The sequence below is a fragment of the Cnephaeus nilssonii genome, assembly GCF_951640355.1.
Source record: "Cnephaeus nilssonii genome assembly, chromosome: 17".
Classification (NCBI taxonomy): Eukaryota; Metazoa; Chordata; class Mammalia; order Chiroptera; family Vespertilionidae; genus Cnephaeus; species Cnephaeus nilssonii.
The window spans coordinates 8,427,682-8,441,930 of record NC_137088.1 but is presented as its reverse complement, the minus strand read 5'-3'; the positions used below and the strand labels follow the sequence as shown (position 1 = coordinate 8,441,930).

At 64.5% G+C, this 14,249-nt stretch overlaps 1 protein-coding gene across 2 annotated transcripts; it reads right to left on the bottom strand.

Annotated features, from left to right (window-relative positions):
• Positions 1 to 525: 525 nt before the first annotated feature.
• Positions 526 to 13,548, bottom strand: ZBTB47 (zinc finger and BTB domain containing 47). 2 transcript variants are annotated; one of them, XM_079795621.1, is made up of 6 exons: positions 12,835 to 12,963; positions 7,994 to 9,553; positions 6,151 to 6,298; positions 4,963 to 5,078; positions 4,236 to 4,380; positions 526 to 3,934 (listed from the first exon to the last, which is right to left on the bottom strand). In XM_079795621.1, the coding sequence occupies exons 2-6, from the start codon at positions 9,470 to 9,472 to the stop codon at positions 3,552 to 3,554; spliced, it is 2,271 nt and encodes a 756-aa protein (XP_079651747.1). In that variant the 5' UTR covers positions 9,473 to 9,553; positions 12,835 to 12,963; the 3' UTR covers positions 526 to 3,551. The 2 variants fall into 2 exon arrangements, with proteins under 2 accessions (XP_079651747.1, XP_079651746.1); XM_079795620.1 differs by lacking the exon at positions 12,835 to 12,963 and adding an exon at positions 12,996 to 13,548 and having other exon boundaries at positions 527 to 3,934.
• Positions 13,549 to 14,249: the final 701 nt, after the last annotated feature.

The following is a 14,249-nucleotide window of genomic DNA, read 5'->3' as shown; positions in this document are numbered from 1 at the left end:
TGAGTCCACAGGGCTCCTCACAGCACCCCCAGCGCTGAGCATGCATGGGAGGGACCCCGGTGGCTACACACCTGTTGCTCACGGAAAACCACACCTGCAGGGGCCCTGGCCTCCTGTGGCACTGCCTTTGGGGCCTCAACCGTAGGAGCCCCAGGACCTCTCCTCTTTCAAGCCCATTGTGCACCCCACCAAAGACCCAGCACCAGTTTGGGGTGCACCTCTGCTCTTGCCTCAGCTCCTGTCTCTGGGTGTTCCCCAAAGCTCAGCCCACCCTAAGGGAGGGAGATGGGGTCCAGGGCATGATGTCCACGCTGTCTGCAGCCGAGCTGCCTGGTCCCTTGCTCTGGTTCAAGTCTTTCTAGCCCCGTGGTCAGCAAACTGCGGCTCGCGGGCCACATGCGGCTCTTTGGCCCCTTGAGTGTGGCTCTTCCACAAAACACCACGACCTGGGCGAGTCTATGTTGAAGAAGTGGCGTTAGAAGAAGTTTAAGTTTAAAAAATTTGGCTCTCAAAAGACATTTCAATCGTTGTCCTGTTGATATTTGGCTCTGTGGACTAATGAGTTTGCCGACCACTGTTCTAGCCGGCAACATGTACTAGTAAAGAAGAGACTGGGCCAAGAAACAGTTGTACGAACTTTATTCCCCTCACTCTTCTCACTCACCCCCCTGCTGTTCCCCACACCCTCTGTGGCTGTGGGGTGGCCACAGATGACCAGACATCGGGGGGCCACAGGCCTGGGCACAGCCATTCTGCCACCGCTGTGAGGGGCACTGTGGCAGCACGTGCCAGAGTCGGAGGCTCAGGCTCTGAGACCAGTCCCAGGTCCCAGAACTGTGATCCTGGGGCTGGAGGTCCCCCTCTGGCCACTCACCCCCAGCTGGCCCAAGACCAGCGAGCCCTGGGGAAGCTGGGGCAGGGACAGGCCCAGGTTCCGGACCTGAGGTCTGGCCAAATGGGCTGAGAAGTCCAGATGGACAGACCTCCTCACAGCCGAATCCCAGCGGAGGTGATGATCCAAGCCCCTCCCCACCACCTCCTGCCAGCCCTGGGGTTTGGGTAGGAAGCCCCAGTCCCCTCAGTCCAATTATCCAGGTGCTTATTTTTGAAATAAAAAGGAAATGGAGAAGCTGGTAAAACAAGAACCCCATCGACACTGGCACTGCTGAGGTTCCATTATTGCTTCAGACCCCCGAGGGCTGGCGGGAAGGGCGCTCCCACCCAGTGGCCCGAGGGGAAGAGAGCATTTAGCACCAGGGACATGGGGCCCCGTCCCCATTGGGATGGGGCCTCCCAGGAGAGGACTTGGCTGCACCCCCCCTAGACAGCTCCAAGACCCTTCTGACCAGAGCCCAGCCTGCTGTCTGGACCCCTCTCCTGCCCTCGGAGGGAAGGTATAAAAGAACAGGAAACCCAAGTCTTAGGACAGAGGTTCACAACCGGCCCCCCACCCTCCCAATCTCTGGCCTCTGCTTGTCAAAGTCTGGCCTGACAGACCAGGGGCCCTGCCTGGCCAGGCCCCCAGGCTTGCTAAGGCTGCAGTGGGTAGGGTAGACCCTGGTGTCAGTGACAGGGGGTTGAGGAACCCGTGGGGGTCCCGGCCTAAAGCCCATCGGGGGAGATCAACCTTTTTTTTTTTGGAAAATGTGAGCCAGCTCTGAAGAGCTGCCAGGCACTGGGACCAGAGGTTAGAAATAGCAAGGGCGGGGGAGTGCGGAGGGGGGGGGGGTCCCTGAGGACATCATGGAAGCCCAGAGATTAGAGGTACGAGAGAGGGAAAGAGCTACAGTCAAGCAGGGCCCTGGGAGGCCCAGCCTTGGGACGGGAGCCAGACAGGAGGCCTTCCTCTCGGGGAGGGGCCCACGTTCAATCCCGGGGGGACAGCGGGGGCCCCAGAGGGTGAGTCTGTAGGCTCTGGTGCGTACTGCTCCTGCCGCAGCCCCCAAATCGACCAGGCCAGGGCACTTGCCTGCTCCATGCCCAGAGAGCGGGCAGGCGGTGCGGCTTGGATTACAGACCCTCAAATCACTCGGGCTCCTTGGGCCTGCCCACATCTGTACAGAATAAAGTGCTTCGTTTATTGATGATTAAAATGTGCCCAACCCCCTGCCCCAGCGCCATGGGCCTCACAAGGAGGTCAGCGGGGTTCTAACGCCCTCAGCCCTCAGGCTGATGGGGCCCAGTCCCCCCATCACCCCCCTTGGGCTCAGGCCTGTTCCCACTCCAGCCATGCTGGGAAGGCGGTGGTGTGGGGGTCGTCGTGGGGGTTTAAGGTGCAAAGAGTATAACAAACAAAACCGTATAAACACAACGGGAAAGAGCTTAACTAGGAAACGTAGCTTATGGAACCTTCCTCCCCGTTTTAAGGGCAGGAATAAAGGTGTTAAATGACAACAAAAAAAGGGTGACCTATTAGTGCTGGCCTCATGCAGGCAAGCATTGGGCACAGGTAGGGGCTCCCCTAGGACCCTGCCCCGACGCGGGGCCTGAACGTGCAGGCTCCTCTCACTAACAATGCCACCGGCACCCCACCACCAACACAGAGGCCCAGAGGAACAAGGGTGCTGGACACTAGCCATGGGCAGGTTGTGGCGGGGCCAGGAGAGGATGAGGCCTGGCATTGCCTTCAGGGAGCATGATGGACAGACAGACACGTCTCCTCTAGCGTGGGAGACAGGGCTGGGGCAGCTGGTGAGGGGCGGGTGCTCTGTGACCAGCAGCTCTGCCCCCTGCCCCCCCTGATAGCACCTTGAAACCTCCGAACACTTGCCCAAGCCTCCCCCTAGGCCCTGCCCCTGGGGGCCACCCATGTGCAGGGGCTCCTTGACTGTAGCCCCAGGGAGCTGGTGCTGGGGGAGCCGACCCATCTGCCCACCCCAGGCCTGTCCCCAGCATCTGGAGGCCCAGGGACCTCGGTGCAGCCTGGTGCAGGTCGGGGACCCCTGTGCTTGCTGGCAGGGCTATGGGTAGGGAAAGCAAATGCCCGGGGTCCAGCCCCTGCCTGCCCCGCTCCACATGGTGCAGAGCTAGGTCTGAAGTCTTCACGCCTCACCAGGCCCCACCCAACACGCTCCTGGGCGTTCAGTCTCAAGCCCCTGCCTCAGTGTCCACAGTCCTCAGACTGAGTCCACAACCGTTCCCGGGGGCGGGCGGGAGGAGCTGGCACCCCAAACCCTTTAGGACAAGGAAGCAAGTGAGGGGACACAGGGGAGGCAGGGATGAGCCCGAGGCTGGCCCAGGCTCAACCTGAACAACCCCTGGGGCTCAAGCTCAGCAGAGTGACCAGTCACACCTGCGCTCCAGGCCGCCCCTCCCCCCGTCCCTGCTGCCTCCAACGCCCCCCTCACCTGGAGGGGGGTACTGCAAAGAGTTTCCTCTCTTTTTCCTTCACTTCCAAAAAAAAGGGAAAGGCTTCAAGGAGTCACTGAAAGGGGGCACTTGGGAGTGAGGTGTCCTCCACCAGCTCTGGGGGGTGGGCAGCCAGCCTGCACCCTTGCCACGCCGGCGTGTCGCTCCCACTGGCCCTGGGCTCCAGGTCCCGCGTGTGCAGGTCAGGGCTGGCTGCTGGCGCTCATCCTCCCGCCGCCGCTGTTGGCCGTGGTAGGGAAGAGTGGAGGCGGGGCCGGCAGGTGGGGCGGCGGGGGCAGGGTCGGGGGCAGGGTCTGGGGCAGCCCCGGGAGCAAGGGCAGGGCGGGAGCCTGAGGCTGGGCGGGGGGCAGGCCGGGCACCGAGGGGGGCCCGTCGGCGGCCAGCGGGTGGCTGACGCGGAAGCACTTCTCCTTGTGGGCCTTGAGCATGTTGGAGAAGCGGAAGCGCTGGCCGCACACGTCGCAGGGGTAGGGCTTCTCGCCCGTGTGGGTGCGCCGGTGCCGCTTCATGTTGGGCCGGCTGGTGAAGCTCTTGCCGCAGATCTCGCAGATGTACGGCTTCTCCCCTGGGGGAGGGCAGCGAGCAGCGGGGTGTCACTGGCGGGGGCTACACCCCAGCCCGGGGCCAGCCTCCCCCGCGTCCGTGGATCCACAGTGCGGCTGGGATCCTCCCACCCTGAGCCGCTTCGTACCAGCCTCACCCAACCTGGGAGGCGGGGAGAATGGCCCCAAGCCTCAGAGGGGTAACAAGTCCAAGGGTGAGAAGGGGCGGGGCCATGGCGGGCGTCCTGGGCAGGGCTGAGAAGGGGTCCCCTGCCTGGCATGGAGCCCCTCTCCCCCACCCCCCGGGCAGCAGGGTGGCCGTACCTGTGTGGGTCTTCATGTGCTCATCGAAGTACTGCTTCATGTTGAAGTCCTTGCCACACCACTGGCACATGAACTGTTTGTGGCCGATGTGGATGCTCATGTGGGACCGCAGCTGGTACTTGTACTGGAAGCGCTCGTTGCAGTTCTGAGGGTGGGTGGGGGTGAGGCCGGGGGCAGAGCGGGGAGCAGCCTCCGGGGAGGGAGGCACTGGCCCTGCCTCCTGGGGCGGAGCAGCGTAGGGGCAGCGGTGAGAAGCCAGGGGGCCCAGGGCACAGGTGGGAATGGGGGCCAGGAAGGGGGGAAAAGGCCGCAGAGTGGAGGCGGGCCTCGAGATGAAAGCCCTGCCCCTCCCCCACCCTCCTTTGTTGTCAGACCCCTCCCCCCCCCCACCCGCAGCGCCATCTCTGCGGGAGAAGCTCCTCGGAGCCACCACCTCTCCAGAAAGCCCCCCCCACGGTTCCGGCCCAGGCAGACTTACTTCCCACCCTGGCTGCGTGGGGGTTGGGTTAGGGGGGGGGAATGGCAGAGTGCGGGGGTGGGGGCAGGCGGGCGGGCGACCAGGTAAGGACGGAGTGGGAAGCAAGGTGTCACAGACATCAGAGGGAGGGCCCCTCTCTTTCAGAACCCTGTAACCCCACTCCCCCAACCCCTGGCTTTTAGACCGCTGCTGCCCCTGGCCCCCTGCCCTGTCCTGCTGGCCCCGGGGCCGGGGGGGCAGGGAGCTCACCTCACATCGGAAGGGCTTCTCCCCCGAGTGCTGCAGGGAGTGCACCTTGAGGGACATGCTCCGTTTGAAGGACTTCCCGCAGGTCTCGCAGGTGAAGGGCATGTCCTTGGTGTGAGCTACAGGGCGTGCACAGGGCTGTCACAGCTGTGGGGGACCCCGCCTGGCCCGGGGCCTGCCTCACAGTCTCTGTCCCAGGGCCTGGGGCTGCTCCCAGACAGGACCCCGTCCCCGTGGGCTCCTTCTCCAACTGCTCGGAAACCCTTGGGGTTCTTTAGCCTCTGAAACAGCCAAGGCCGCCTCACCCTCCAAAACGTCGGGGGGGGGGGGGGGGGAGATGGAAGGGTCCCCATGGGACTGGCCTCAGCTCAAGTCCTGGCCCAGCCACTGGCTCCCGGCACGGCCTCTGTGGGCCTCAGTGTCTTCCTCCATAAAAGGAGGCTCGGAGTGGCACTGTGCTCAGTGGTGGGCTTTACGGGGGACGACACCTCTAAAAGTCAGCGGCACTCCCCCCAGAACCCACGGATCGATGAAGGAGATCTTGGAGGAAGTAACCGGAGGCAGGGAGGACCCCCGCAGGGCTCAGGGCTGGTGAACCTGAGCCCAGGAAGGGCCACCAATCCTGCTTCACCCCAGCATCTCCTGGCTGAGACCTAGACCTCGGGTCCCAGGTCCCAGGCAGTCCACACCGGAGGCCCCAGCGCTGTCTGGTGGGGAAAGGGGGGAAAGGCCCACCCTGGCCACCATTCCCTGAGCCCTAGTCTCTGATCAGGCAAGGAAGGGAGGGCCCGCCATGCCCAAGGCAGAGGGTGGCCCAACACACACACGGGGAGCCTCCTCCCTGTGTCCAGGCGTGACCCCGGGGGGAAGGGCTGCGTTCCGAAGAGCCTGAAGCCCTGCGAGGGCCCGAAGGTAAGAACGGATCAGAGGCACAGCTGTCCTCCAACGGAGACAGCGCCTGGGCAGCTGGATTCTGGTCCTCACCGCCGTCTGGTCCCGGAGTCCTTGTGCAGTGTGCAACCTGCCAGGCCACTCCTGGCACAGCAGCCAGCCGCCCCAGGCCGCCCCGCCCGAGGGGCCTTCTCGCCCCTTCACACTGCCCCTGCCTGTGAAGTCCTTCCGAGCACCCCCCCGCGCCCCCGCAGCTGGCCCGCTCTGTTCTCAGGCCCCTCCCCCGCCGCCTGGACTTACCCACCATGTGCTTGCGCACATGGGCCATGGTGTAGAACTTCTTCTCGCAGATCTCACACGAGAACTTCTTCTCCGCGTAGCCGTGCACAATCTTGTTGTGCTCGTGGAGGGACCACAGCTTCTTAAACGCTTTGCCGCACGTCACACACTGCGGGGCGAGAGGACTTTAGGCCCCGGGCTCTGAGTCAGGGCTGTGTGACATAGGACAAGTCGCTGCCCCTCTCTGGGCCTCATTTTTTTCGCCTGAATTGTGCCTCAAGTCCAAGGACCAGGGAGATCTGATATCCTGGGACTTGGGGGTAGTACCTCCCTAAACTCCCACCCACCACCCAGGACAGCAGCCTGGTCCCCTCTTCATCCTTGAACTTAACTAGGGCCAGGGGTCACCTCTCCCAGGAGGCCCCTCCTCCTGCTGCTGTTGGAGGGGAGACACCTGGCTGGCTGAAGGGCCACAGAGGGGGTGTGGAGAAGCCCCTCTTAGATAACAGGTCCGGAGAGAGATGGGCCATTATCTCTGCAGCCTCCTCCCCCTGCCGGGACCCATGCCCTGATACCATGGAGATCACCAAGGAGATAGGTCTCAAAGGGTTGCTGTGGGAAAGAGCGGGGGGGGGGGGGGGGGGGGGGCGGGGAGCAGCGCTGCAGGAGGTACCAGCTCCCATGGGCAGTGCAGGGCGGTGGGAAACTTGAGGTCATACTCCCCTCCCCCGAACCCTTGTTCTGCCTATCCCTGCAGGACACCCCCAGAGGCCTGGAGGCAAGGCCAGGGCTCAAGGGGAAATTGGGACAGGGCGGTCAGGCTGCCCGGGTGGGAAGGAGCACAAGGATCTCTCCCCTTCGGAGGGACGCTCAGGTGTGTGGCAAGGGGAGAGTCAAAGAGCAGCCCGGCAGGCAGGCGAGTGGGAACAGGTACTGGAAGGTGGAGCAGGAGACCAGGTAACCCCCAGGTAACACTTTCTCCACAGGGCGCTGCCATTAGCAATTAGTTCAGGCAATTAGCACCTGCCTACCTGCGGCCTCCCCTCCCCACCGCTCAGCCACAAAGGTAAAAACCAGCCTGGCTGGCCCTGCGCTGCCCACATCTGAGAGGCCAGGCTGGCAGGGACTTGGGCTGGCCCGAGGCCTGGCAGCCAGCCCAGCTCCCCACTTGGCCCCAGCAGCCTCTGCTCTTCCCAAATTTCTCATCCAGTCCCTCTTCCCCAGGCCCAGGCCAGCTGGCATCTCCAAAGAGCCGAACGCAGGGCCTCCTGCCTGCCCAGCTGCCCCTTACTCTACTCAGCCTTTGTGGCAAGTGGGAAAAGGCACCCCCCTCTGGGTCAATGCCTCCTCCCTTCATCTATGCTTTTGTGCACCGCCAACCTGTGAGACTAGACACCGAGGCCCCACTGGCCGTAGGACAGCTCTAAGGATTCGCTAAAACACTGACTCATCCCTCCTCACGGCTGGCTGTCCCCGGTCTCAGGGGCTCAGGCCACTCTCTCCGCTCATCCTCCCAACCACGTTCCCTGGGCCCTCTGGCCAAGGGCACTGCTTGTTCTAGTCTTATCTGCACATCTTCCCGAGTGTCAACGCCCAGGGCTCTCCGCCTCCTCCAGAAAGCTCTCCTCGAAGTTCTCGCCAACCTGGGCCGCCCCCCTCCGGGCTCACCCTGGGCCTGGGCTGGGCCCGCTGCCCAGGGGGCTACGTCTGGTCTCCCCAGACTGTCTGGGCAATGCAGGCAGCAGGACCCAGGATGTCCAGGGCCCAGTTCCGGCCTGGGCCCCGCCTGGCGGGCTGTGGCCTCCGCTGGCCTTCGGCCCTGTCCCGCCCCGTCCGTCTGCCCACGGAGCGGCCTGAGACGCACCTGGATGTTGCGCTCGCAGTCCGTCTGCCGGTGCAGCAGCAGCTCGCTCTCCAGCAGGAAGCGCTTGCCGCACTGGTCGCAGATCTGCATGCGGCTGTGGGTCACGTTCATGTGCTTCTCCAGGTACCAGCGGTTGTTGAACACGCGCGGGCACTTCTGGCACGGGTGGTGCTGCTTCTCCTCCAGCTTCACCTTGGCCCCCAGCCCATCGGTGGCCGGTGGCCCTCGCGCTGGTGCCGGGGCCGCCCCGGGGGGCTGCTTGGGCCTCTTCCCACCACACGGCCTGGCCTCCTCGGGCTCAGGGGGGGCCCGGCGCTGGGCATTCTCCCGGGACCGCGTGGCCATGCGGCTGTGGGGCAGGGGCTCTGCCCGGCTGGCCCTGCGCCCCGCTGGCCCCTGTCTGACCCCCACCTCCCCTTCCTCCTCTCCCTCCTCCTCCTCCTCCTCCTCCGAGCTCTCTTGATCCTGCTCACTATGTCCTTCCTCTTCCTCCTCCTCGTCCTCCTCCTGTTCACTGTGCCCTTCCTCCTCCTCCTCCTCCTCCTCCCCCTGACTGCCACCTTCCTCCTCCTCCTCCCCTCCTCCACTACCACCGCCCTCCTCTTCTTCTTCCTCCTCCTCTTCCTCCTCCTCATTGTCCTCCTCCTCCTCCGAGTGTCTTTGCAGCCCGTCCTCCCGGCCCAGCACCATGGTGGCCGGGCCCGTGGCAGCACCCGGCTTCCCCTCGGGCGTCGTGGACACGTGCAGCGTCTGGTTGTTGAGGTTCACCTCCACGATGATCTGGGACTGCTCCTGGTGGCTGTAGGTGCCGGATCCCCCGAGCTCTTCCTCCAACTCCTCCCCGCTCTCCAGCTTGCACAGGCTGGCCGGGGGCCCGCCGGCCTCCTCCACGCTGCTCTCCTTCTCCTCCTTGAAGAAGGGCTGAGCTGGCCCAAGGGCGGCAGGCACTGTGCCACCTGCCGTCCCTGCCCCGTCCTCCACGCGCACAGAGTAGGGGTCCGGGCCCTCTCGGGCGTAGATCTTGGGCAGGCCCGGGGTATCGGCCTCCTGCTTGATGTCACAGTAGTAGGGTGGCGGGGCTGGGGTGCAGCTGGCAGCCGGCTGGGCCAGGGCCACGGCACTGGGGCCCGGGGGGCCGAGGGAGCGGGCGTCCAGCAGCTCCTGGCAGGACGCGGCGATGTCGGCCATCTGCAGCAGCGAGGCAGCGCTGAGCACCTCGTGGACGTTGGCCGCGTTGACCAGCAGCTTGGACGTGTAGATGAAGTTGAGGATCTGCTGCAGGCCGCCGGGCGCCAGCGCCTCCAGGGACAGCTCCACGCGCTGCAGCTGCTTGTTCTGGGTGAAGAGCGAGTGAAAGAACTGGCTGTAGGCGGCCAGCACGCCCTTGTGCGCCGGGAAGACACTGCACTGGGGCACCAGCACCAGGTCCACGTCGCAGAGGTCAGGCTGGAAGAGGCGCTGCTCGTTCAGACGGCCCATCAAGCAGGCAAAGTGCAGAGCCACGTCCTCCACCAGCGAGAACTCAGCCGCCGGTGAGTCGGTTGTCTTCTCAACCAGCAACTGCGGGGCAGAGGGTAGAGGTCAGGTCGAGGCCAGCGGAGGCCCCTGCATTGCCCACGCCCGCCATCCAGGAGGCAGCCCACCCTTCACTCCTGGCTCCACGTTACACACAAGGAGCCAAAGCTCCAGCCAGGAGGATGAGGAAGAACCAGGATTTCAAGCTCAAGTCGAGTCAGCTGCCCTCAGAGCTCAGATTTTGATCATGACTTTCTGAGGCCACAGATCAGTTAACTTTTCTGGGCCTCCAGCTCTTCTGTTGTGAAACAGGAAGTCATGGGGAAAGAGAGAGGAAGAGGGGGACTAGGGGGACTCAGTGTCCAGGTGTGCCAGCGGCCTAGGGGTTTCCCCAGGATGCGGGACTCTCAGTGCTAAAAGCAGGGCCATCGGGGGCACACTGGGACTGGGTGGTCACCCCGGCAGGGACATGGGCATTTCCTGAGATCCACCGATTCTCTCCCCCACACTCACTTGCACAAATAAAACCAAGCCCGCCCAACCACAGACACCGCGAGAATAGAAGTCAGGCTTACTGGCTCACTGCCCAGCCTCTGGCTACTGAACCCCTCATCTCACCAACAGTGGGCGCTGCAACAGTGGCCGGCGTGGCTCAGTGGTTGAGCATCTACCTATGAACTAGGAGGTCACGGTTCAATTCCCAGTCAGGCACATACCCAGGTTGCGGGCTCAATCCCCAGTGTGGGGGCGTGCAGGAGGCAGCCGATCCATGATCCTCTCTCATCATTGATGTTTCTATCTCTCTCTCCCTCTCTCTTCCTCTCTGACATCAATAAAAATATATTTAAAAACAACAACAACAACAACAAAAACTTCTGTGAAGAAATTCATGCCCAGGGCCTGTGACTTCTCCCCACCCGGTCCTGCTGCCCTGCTAGAGGCAGCTAGTGAGGTCGGGTCAGCCCCTCATCACAGGCTTAATCTTTCCTGGCTCCATCACAGTGGCCTCCCCGAAAGGGGGGCGGCACAGACAGGCGGGCTGCCCAGTCCCTTGTATGGGTCCAGCACACAGCAGATGCTCAATTAATATCTGCCGACTCCCTGGCTGGACCAACCCCAAAGGTTCCAGGTTCTGACCCTCCTCGGATCCTGTCCAGCCAGGTCAGAGCATCCTATATTTGAGGGCCTTGGCCCATAGCCACAAAGCCATCAGCTCCTCTCCCCAAGCACCGCTGCGGGGGCCCTGGGATGAATCCTGGGTCCCATCCATGCATAGCCCTCCCCTGCCTCCCCCCCCCATGCCCATCCTTCCACTGCTCGGGCAGCAGTAGTGGGCACACACTGGGCAGGGAGGGATGTGGGGGTGTCTGTTCTCAACCTCTCAGTCACCTGGATAAGAATCTGCCCTGGGCTTCAGAATGGGCCCCAAGTTGCCACCAGGGACAACCTACTCCCAGACCCGGCCTGGACCCCACCCTCTACACACACCCAGCAGCACTCACCCCACACTCACGCAGATCCCACTTTGGCCCGGCCTTGGCCGTGGATAGCATCTTCCTCGAGTTCTGCCTATGCCTCCTGCCCCCCGCAGCCAAGAAGCCACCATTTGCCCCTCTGTCTCAGGGCTGCCAGCCTGTCCAGGCCTGGCCAATCTAACCGGGATATGGTGCCAAGCACCTCCCAATTCCCTCCCCTGACTCAGTCTAACTTATCTTCTGGGGCCAACTCCTGATGCACAGATGGGGAAACTGAGGCTCAGAATGAGAGAGTCCTCAGTGAGCAGTAGCAGAGGCCCTGACCTCCCAATTTTCTAAGGCCACCTTCCCTGCTAGGCTGGACACGACTCCTGGTTGATGGGAGTTCTTGACCTTGAGTGACTTAAAAAGCAGGAAGAGGTATCCAGGGACCCTCTCACCCAGGGAACCAGCTGTGCTTCCTGATTCTCCCCGCACCCCACCACCTCCCCAGAGCTGCTGCTACCTGTAGGTGAGGGGGTCAGGGTGCAACTTAGGGGCTCCTGAGTGGCTCCAGTAGCCAGATGGGGGCAGAGAAAGTGGTTTGGATAAGGGCTTGCCAAAGCCTGGCCTGTTGGGGGGAGCCCACCCAAGCTACGGGGCCCCCAACCACCCACTCCCCCCTTCACAGAATGCCCTCCAATGCCTGATTTCCGTGGGGAAAGGGCAGTGCCCAACCTTCCTGTGTGCAGGTCTGGACCCAGGTCCCAGGCAAGGCCTGGCAGGGCCCTGTGGCTTCAGCAGAGGAGGAGGGGTTAGCCCGGCGGGTAGTGCTGCCCCAAAGACTCCATTCACCAGGCGGTACCCCAGCTAAGCCAGCACCTCCTTGTCTCCGGAGGGACCGAGCGCCTCGGGACTGAGCACTGTGACTGGACTTCTTTGAGAAGGCACACAGATGCTGCCTGAGTCCATAACTGGCAGCTCTTCAGCAGGCACAGCTGCCCCCTAGCCTGGCTCCTTCCCCCCCGGGCCCACCAGCTGTGCCCGCCTCCCCAGCCAGATGTGCCAGTTCCCTGAAGCTGCAGATGCCCCGCCCCATCTGGCTGTGCCAGCTGCAGCCACACACCCCACCCCGGAGCCCAGGCCAGCCAGGCTAAGACGCAGGAGGAGGGGAGTGGTCAGGTACTCCTGTTGCCAAGGGTTTCATGCCCTCAAACTCCCGCCCCCCAAGTCAGGCTGCGGGAAACCAGGTGCCAGGGATACCTGCCCAGGTGCTCACCCAGGTCAGAGCTTCTACACCTGAGGGATGCCCTGCCTCATGGCCGGGAAGCCACTGGCTCCCTCACCTGCCCCAGCACCTCCCGGAATGAAACCTGGGCTCCATCTACACCCCCACCCCCAGGACAATCCTTCCAGGGCAGGCAGCGGTGGGTGGGCCCAGTCTGAGCAAGGGGCACAGGCTCAAGACTTCCAGGCTCCTCCTTTTGGGGGGAGGAGGGGTGCCTATTCCAGTCTCCTCTGAGCTTATGCCTCCCTCCTTCCCCGGGAAACAGGCCCAGAGAGGGCGGGGGACCAGCCCAAGGTCACACAGTAGTTTGGACTGGAGCTGTGGGCGACCCCCCGCCCCCCACCCCCACCCCGCTTGGCCCAGGCACCCTGAATCCCTAGGCAGGGCGGTTCCAATGCCCACGTGTCCCAAGGCCCAGGCGGGAATCCGACCTCCCCCTTCCCCCCATCACCCAGTCCGAGGGCGGCGCCGTCCGTCCGGGCTCAGGGAAGCGCCCCCCTCCGCCAGTGCCCGGCGAGCCCTCATCCTCTCGCGCCCCGGCCCCCACCCCAGGAATTTACCCCCCATCCCTCCGAGGGCCGCACCGGAGCGCCGCGTTCCAGGCGGAGACCCCGGAAAAGGGGCGCCGGGAGATCTTGAAAGGTCCCTCCAAACCCTTCACCCCGGGCCGGCGGGCTGTGCGCTCGGGAGGGCAGACGGGGGCAGGTGGGCGGATAAGCGGGGGGACAGGCAGGGCCTGGCGTACCATGGTGCCGTGGCGCTGGGGGCTCACAGGGCCCCGCGGGATCGCGCTGCCCCCGGCGGCCGGGCCGGGGCCGCTCCATGAAGCGCCGCGCTGGGGGCCGCCCCCGCGCAGGGCCCGGCGACCATGGCCCCCGGGGGCGCGGCCGGGCGGGCGGAGGCGCAGGGCCGCGGCGAGTCCAGCCGCCGAGCAGCTGCGGCCCTGGAGCCTCGGGCGCGGCGGGCGGGGGGCGCGGGGCGCCGATTGGAGCCCGCGCGTCAGCTGGGGCCGCCGTCTGGACGCTTAAAGGGCCAGGCCGCCCTGCGTGCCGGCTGGGAGCGCGGACACGCGTGGCGTGCGCCCTCCCGGAGCTGCCCGCTCGGCCTGGGGCCTCCGGGGCCCGCAGCCAGGCCCCGCGCCTTGCATGCCAGCGGAGGGACCCCGGCCTCACGGTCCCACGCTGAGCCCCCTTTCCGCCGCCGGGAAGTCCGTCCCGGAGTCTAACCTCGGTGCCCTCCAGCTGCGCCACAGAGGCGGAGTCGGAGGAGGAGGCGGCCCTGAGATGGAGAGGCTGGCGCGCCCGCACCCCCCCTCCCCAACCAGCTGCAGAAAAGCTTCCACCTGCTCCCCTGAGCGATCGATCCCACGCTGAGGAACGGAACCGGCACCCTAGCCGCTCATCACCCCACCCTCTGGCCTGGGCTGCTCTGATGTGAGGGTGAGTCTGGGATCTCCAACTAGCCGGGCCCCTCAGCCCCACCCCAGAGCAGCCCAGGGCTCATTTTGCTCTGTGCTTTCAGGACCTGGTTCCGGTCGGTCCATACCTACCTACCTGGTGGTCGCTGCACAGCCCCACCTAGGGCAGGAGATAACAACAACCCGGACCACAGCTGGAGCAGCGACCAAATCCTCTCAGGGGACTGTCCCAGGACCAGGAGGAGAGACAAGGGAGCGGGTCCAGAGGCCCAGGCCCACAGTGCCCCCAGCCCTGCGACCTGACGGCTGCTCAGTAGCCTCCTCACTCTCCTCGTCTCTGCTGGGGAGAGGCAGCCAGGCCTGCGGAATGCTGCTCTGGCATGGACACCGGTGGGGGCAGGGGGCTGGCTGTGCTGGCAGGAAGCTACAAAGGAACGCTGCCAGGCTGAGCAGGCAGCGGAGTGAGGACCACAGGGCTCTGGGCTTGGCAGGGCCACCATTGTGGAGCGGGGGCCTCTGTGGGTCTCTCGTGTGGCCACGTCATCATTCGGACGCACCACCCCCACCGCATCCCAAGTGGAC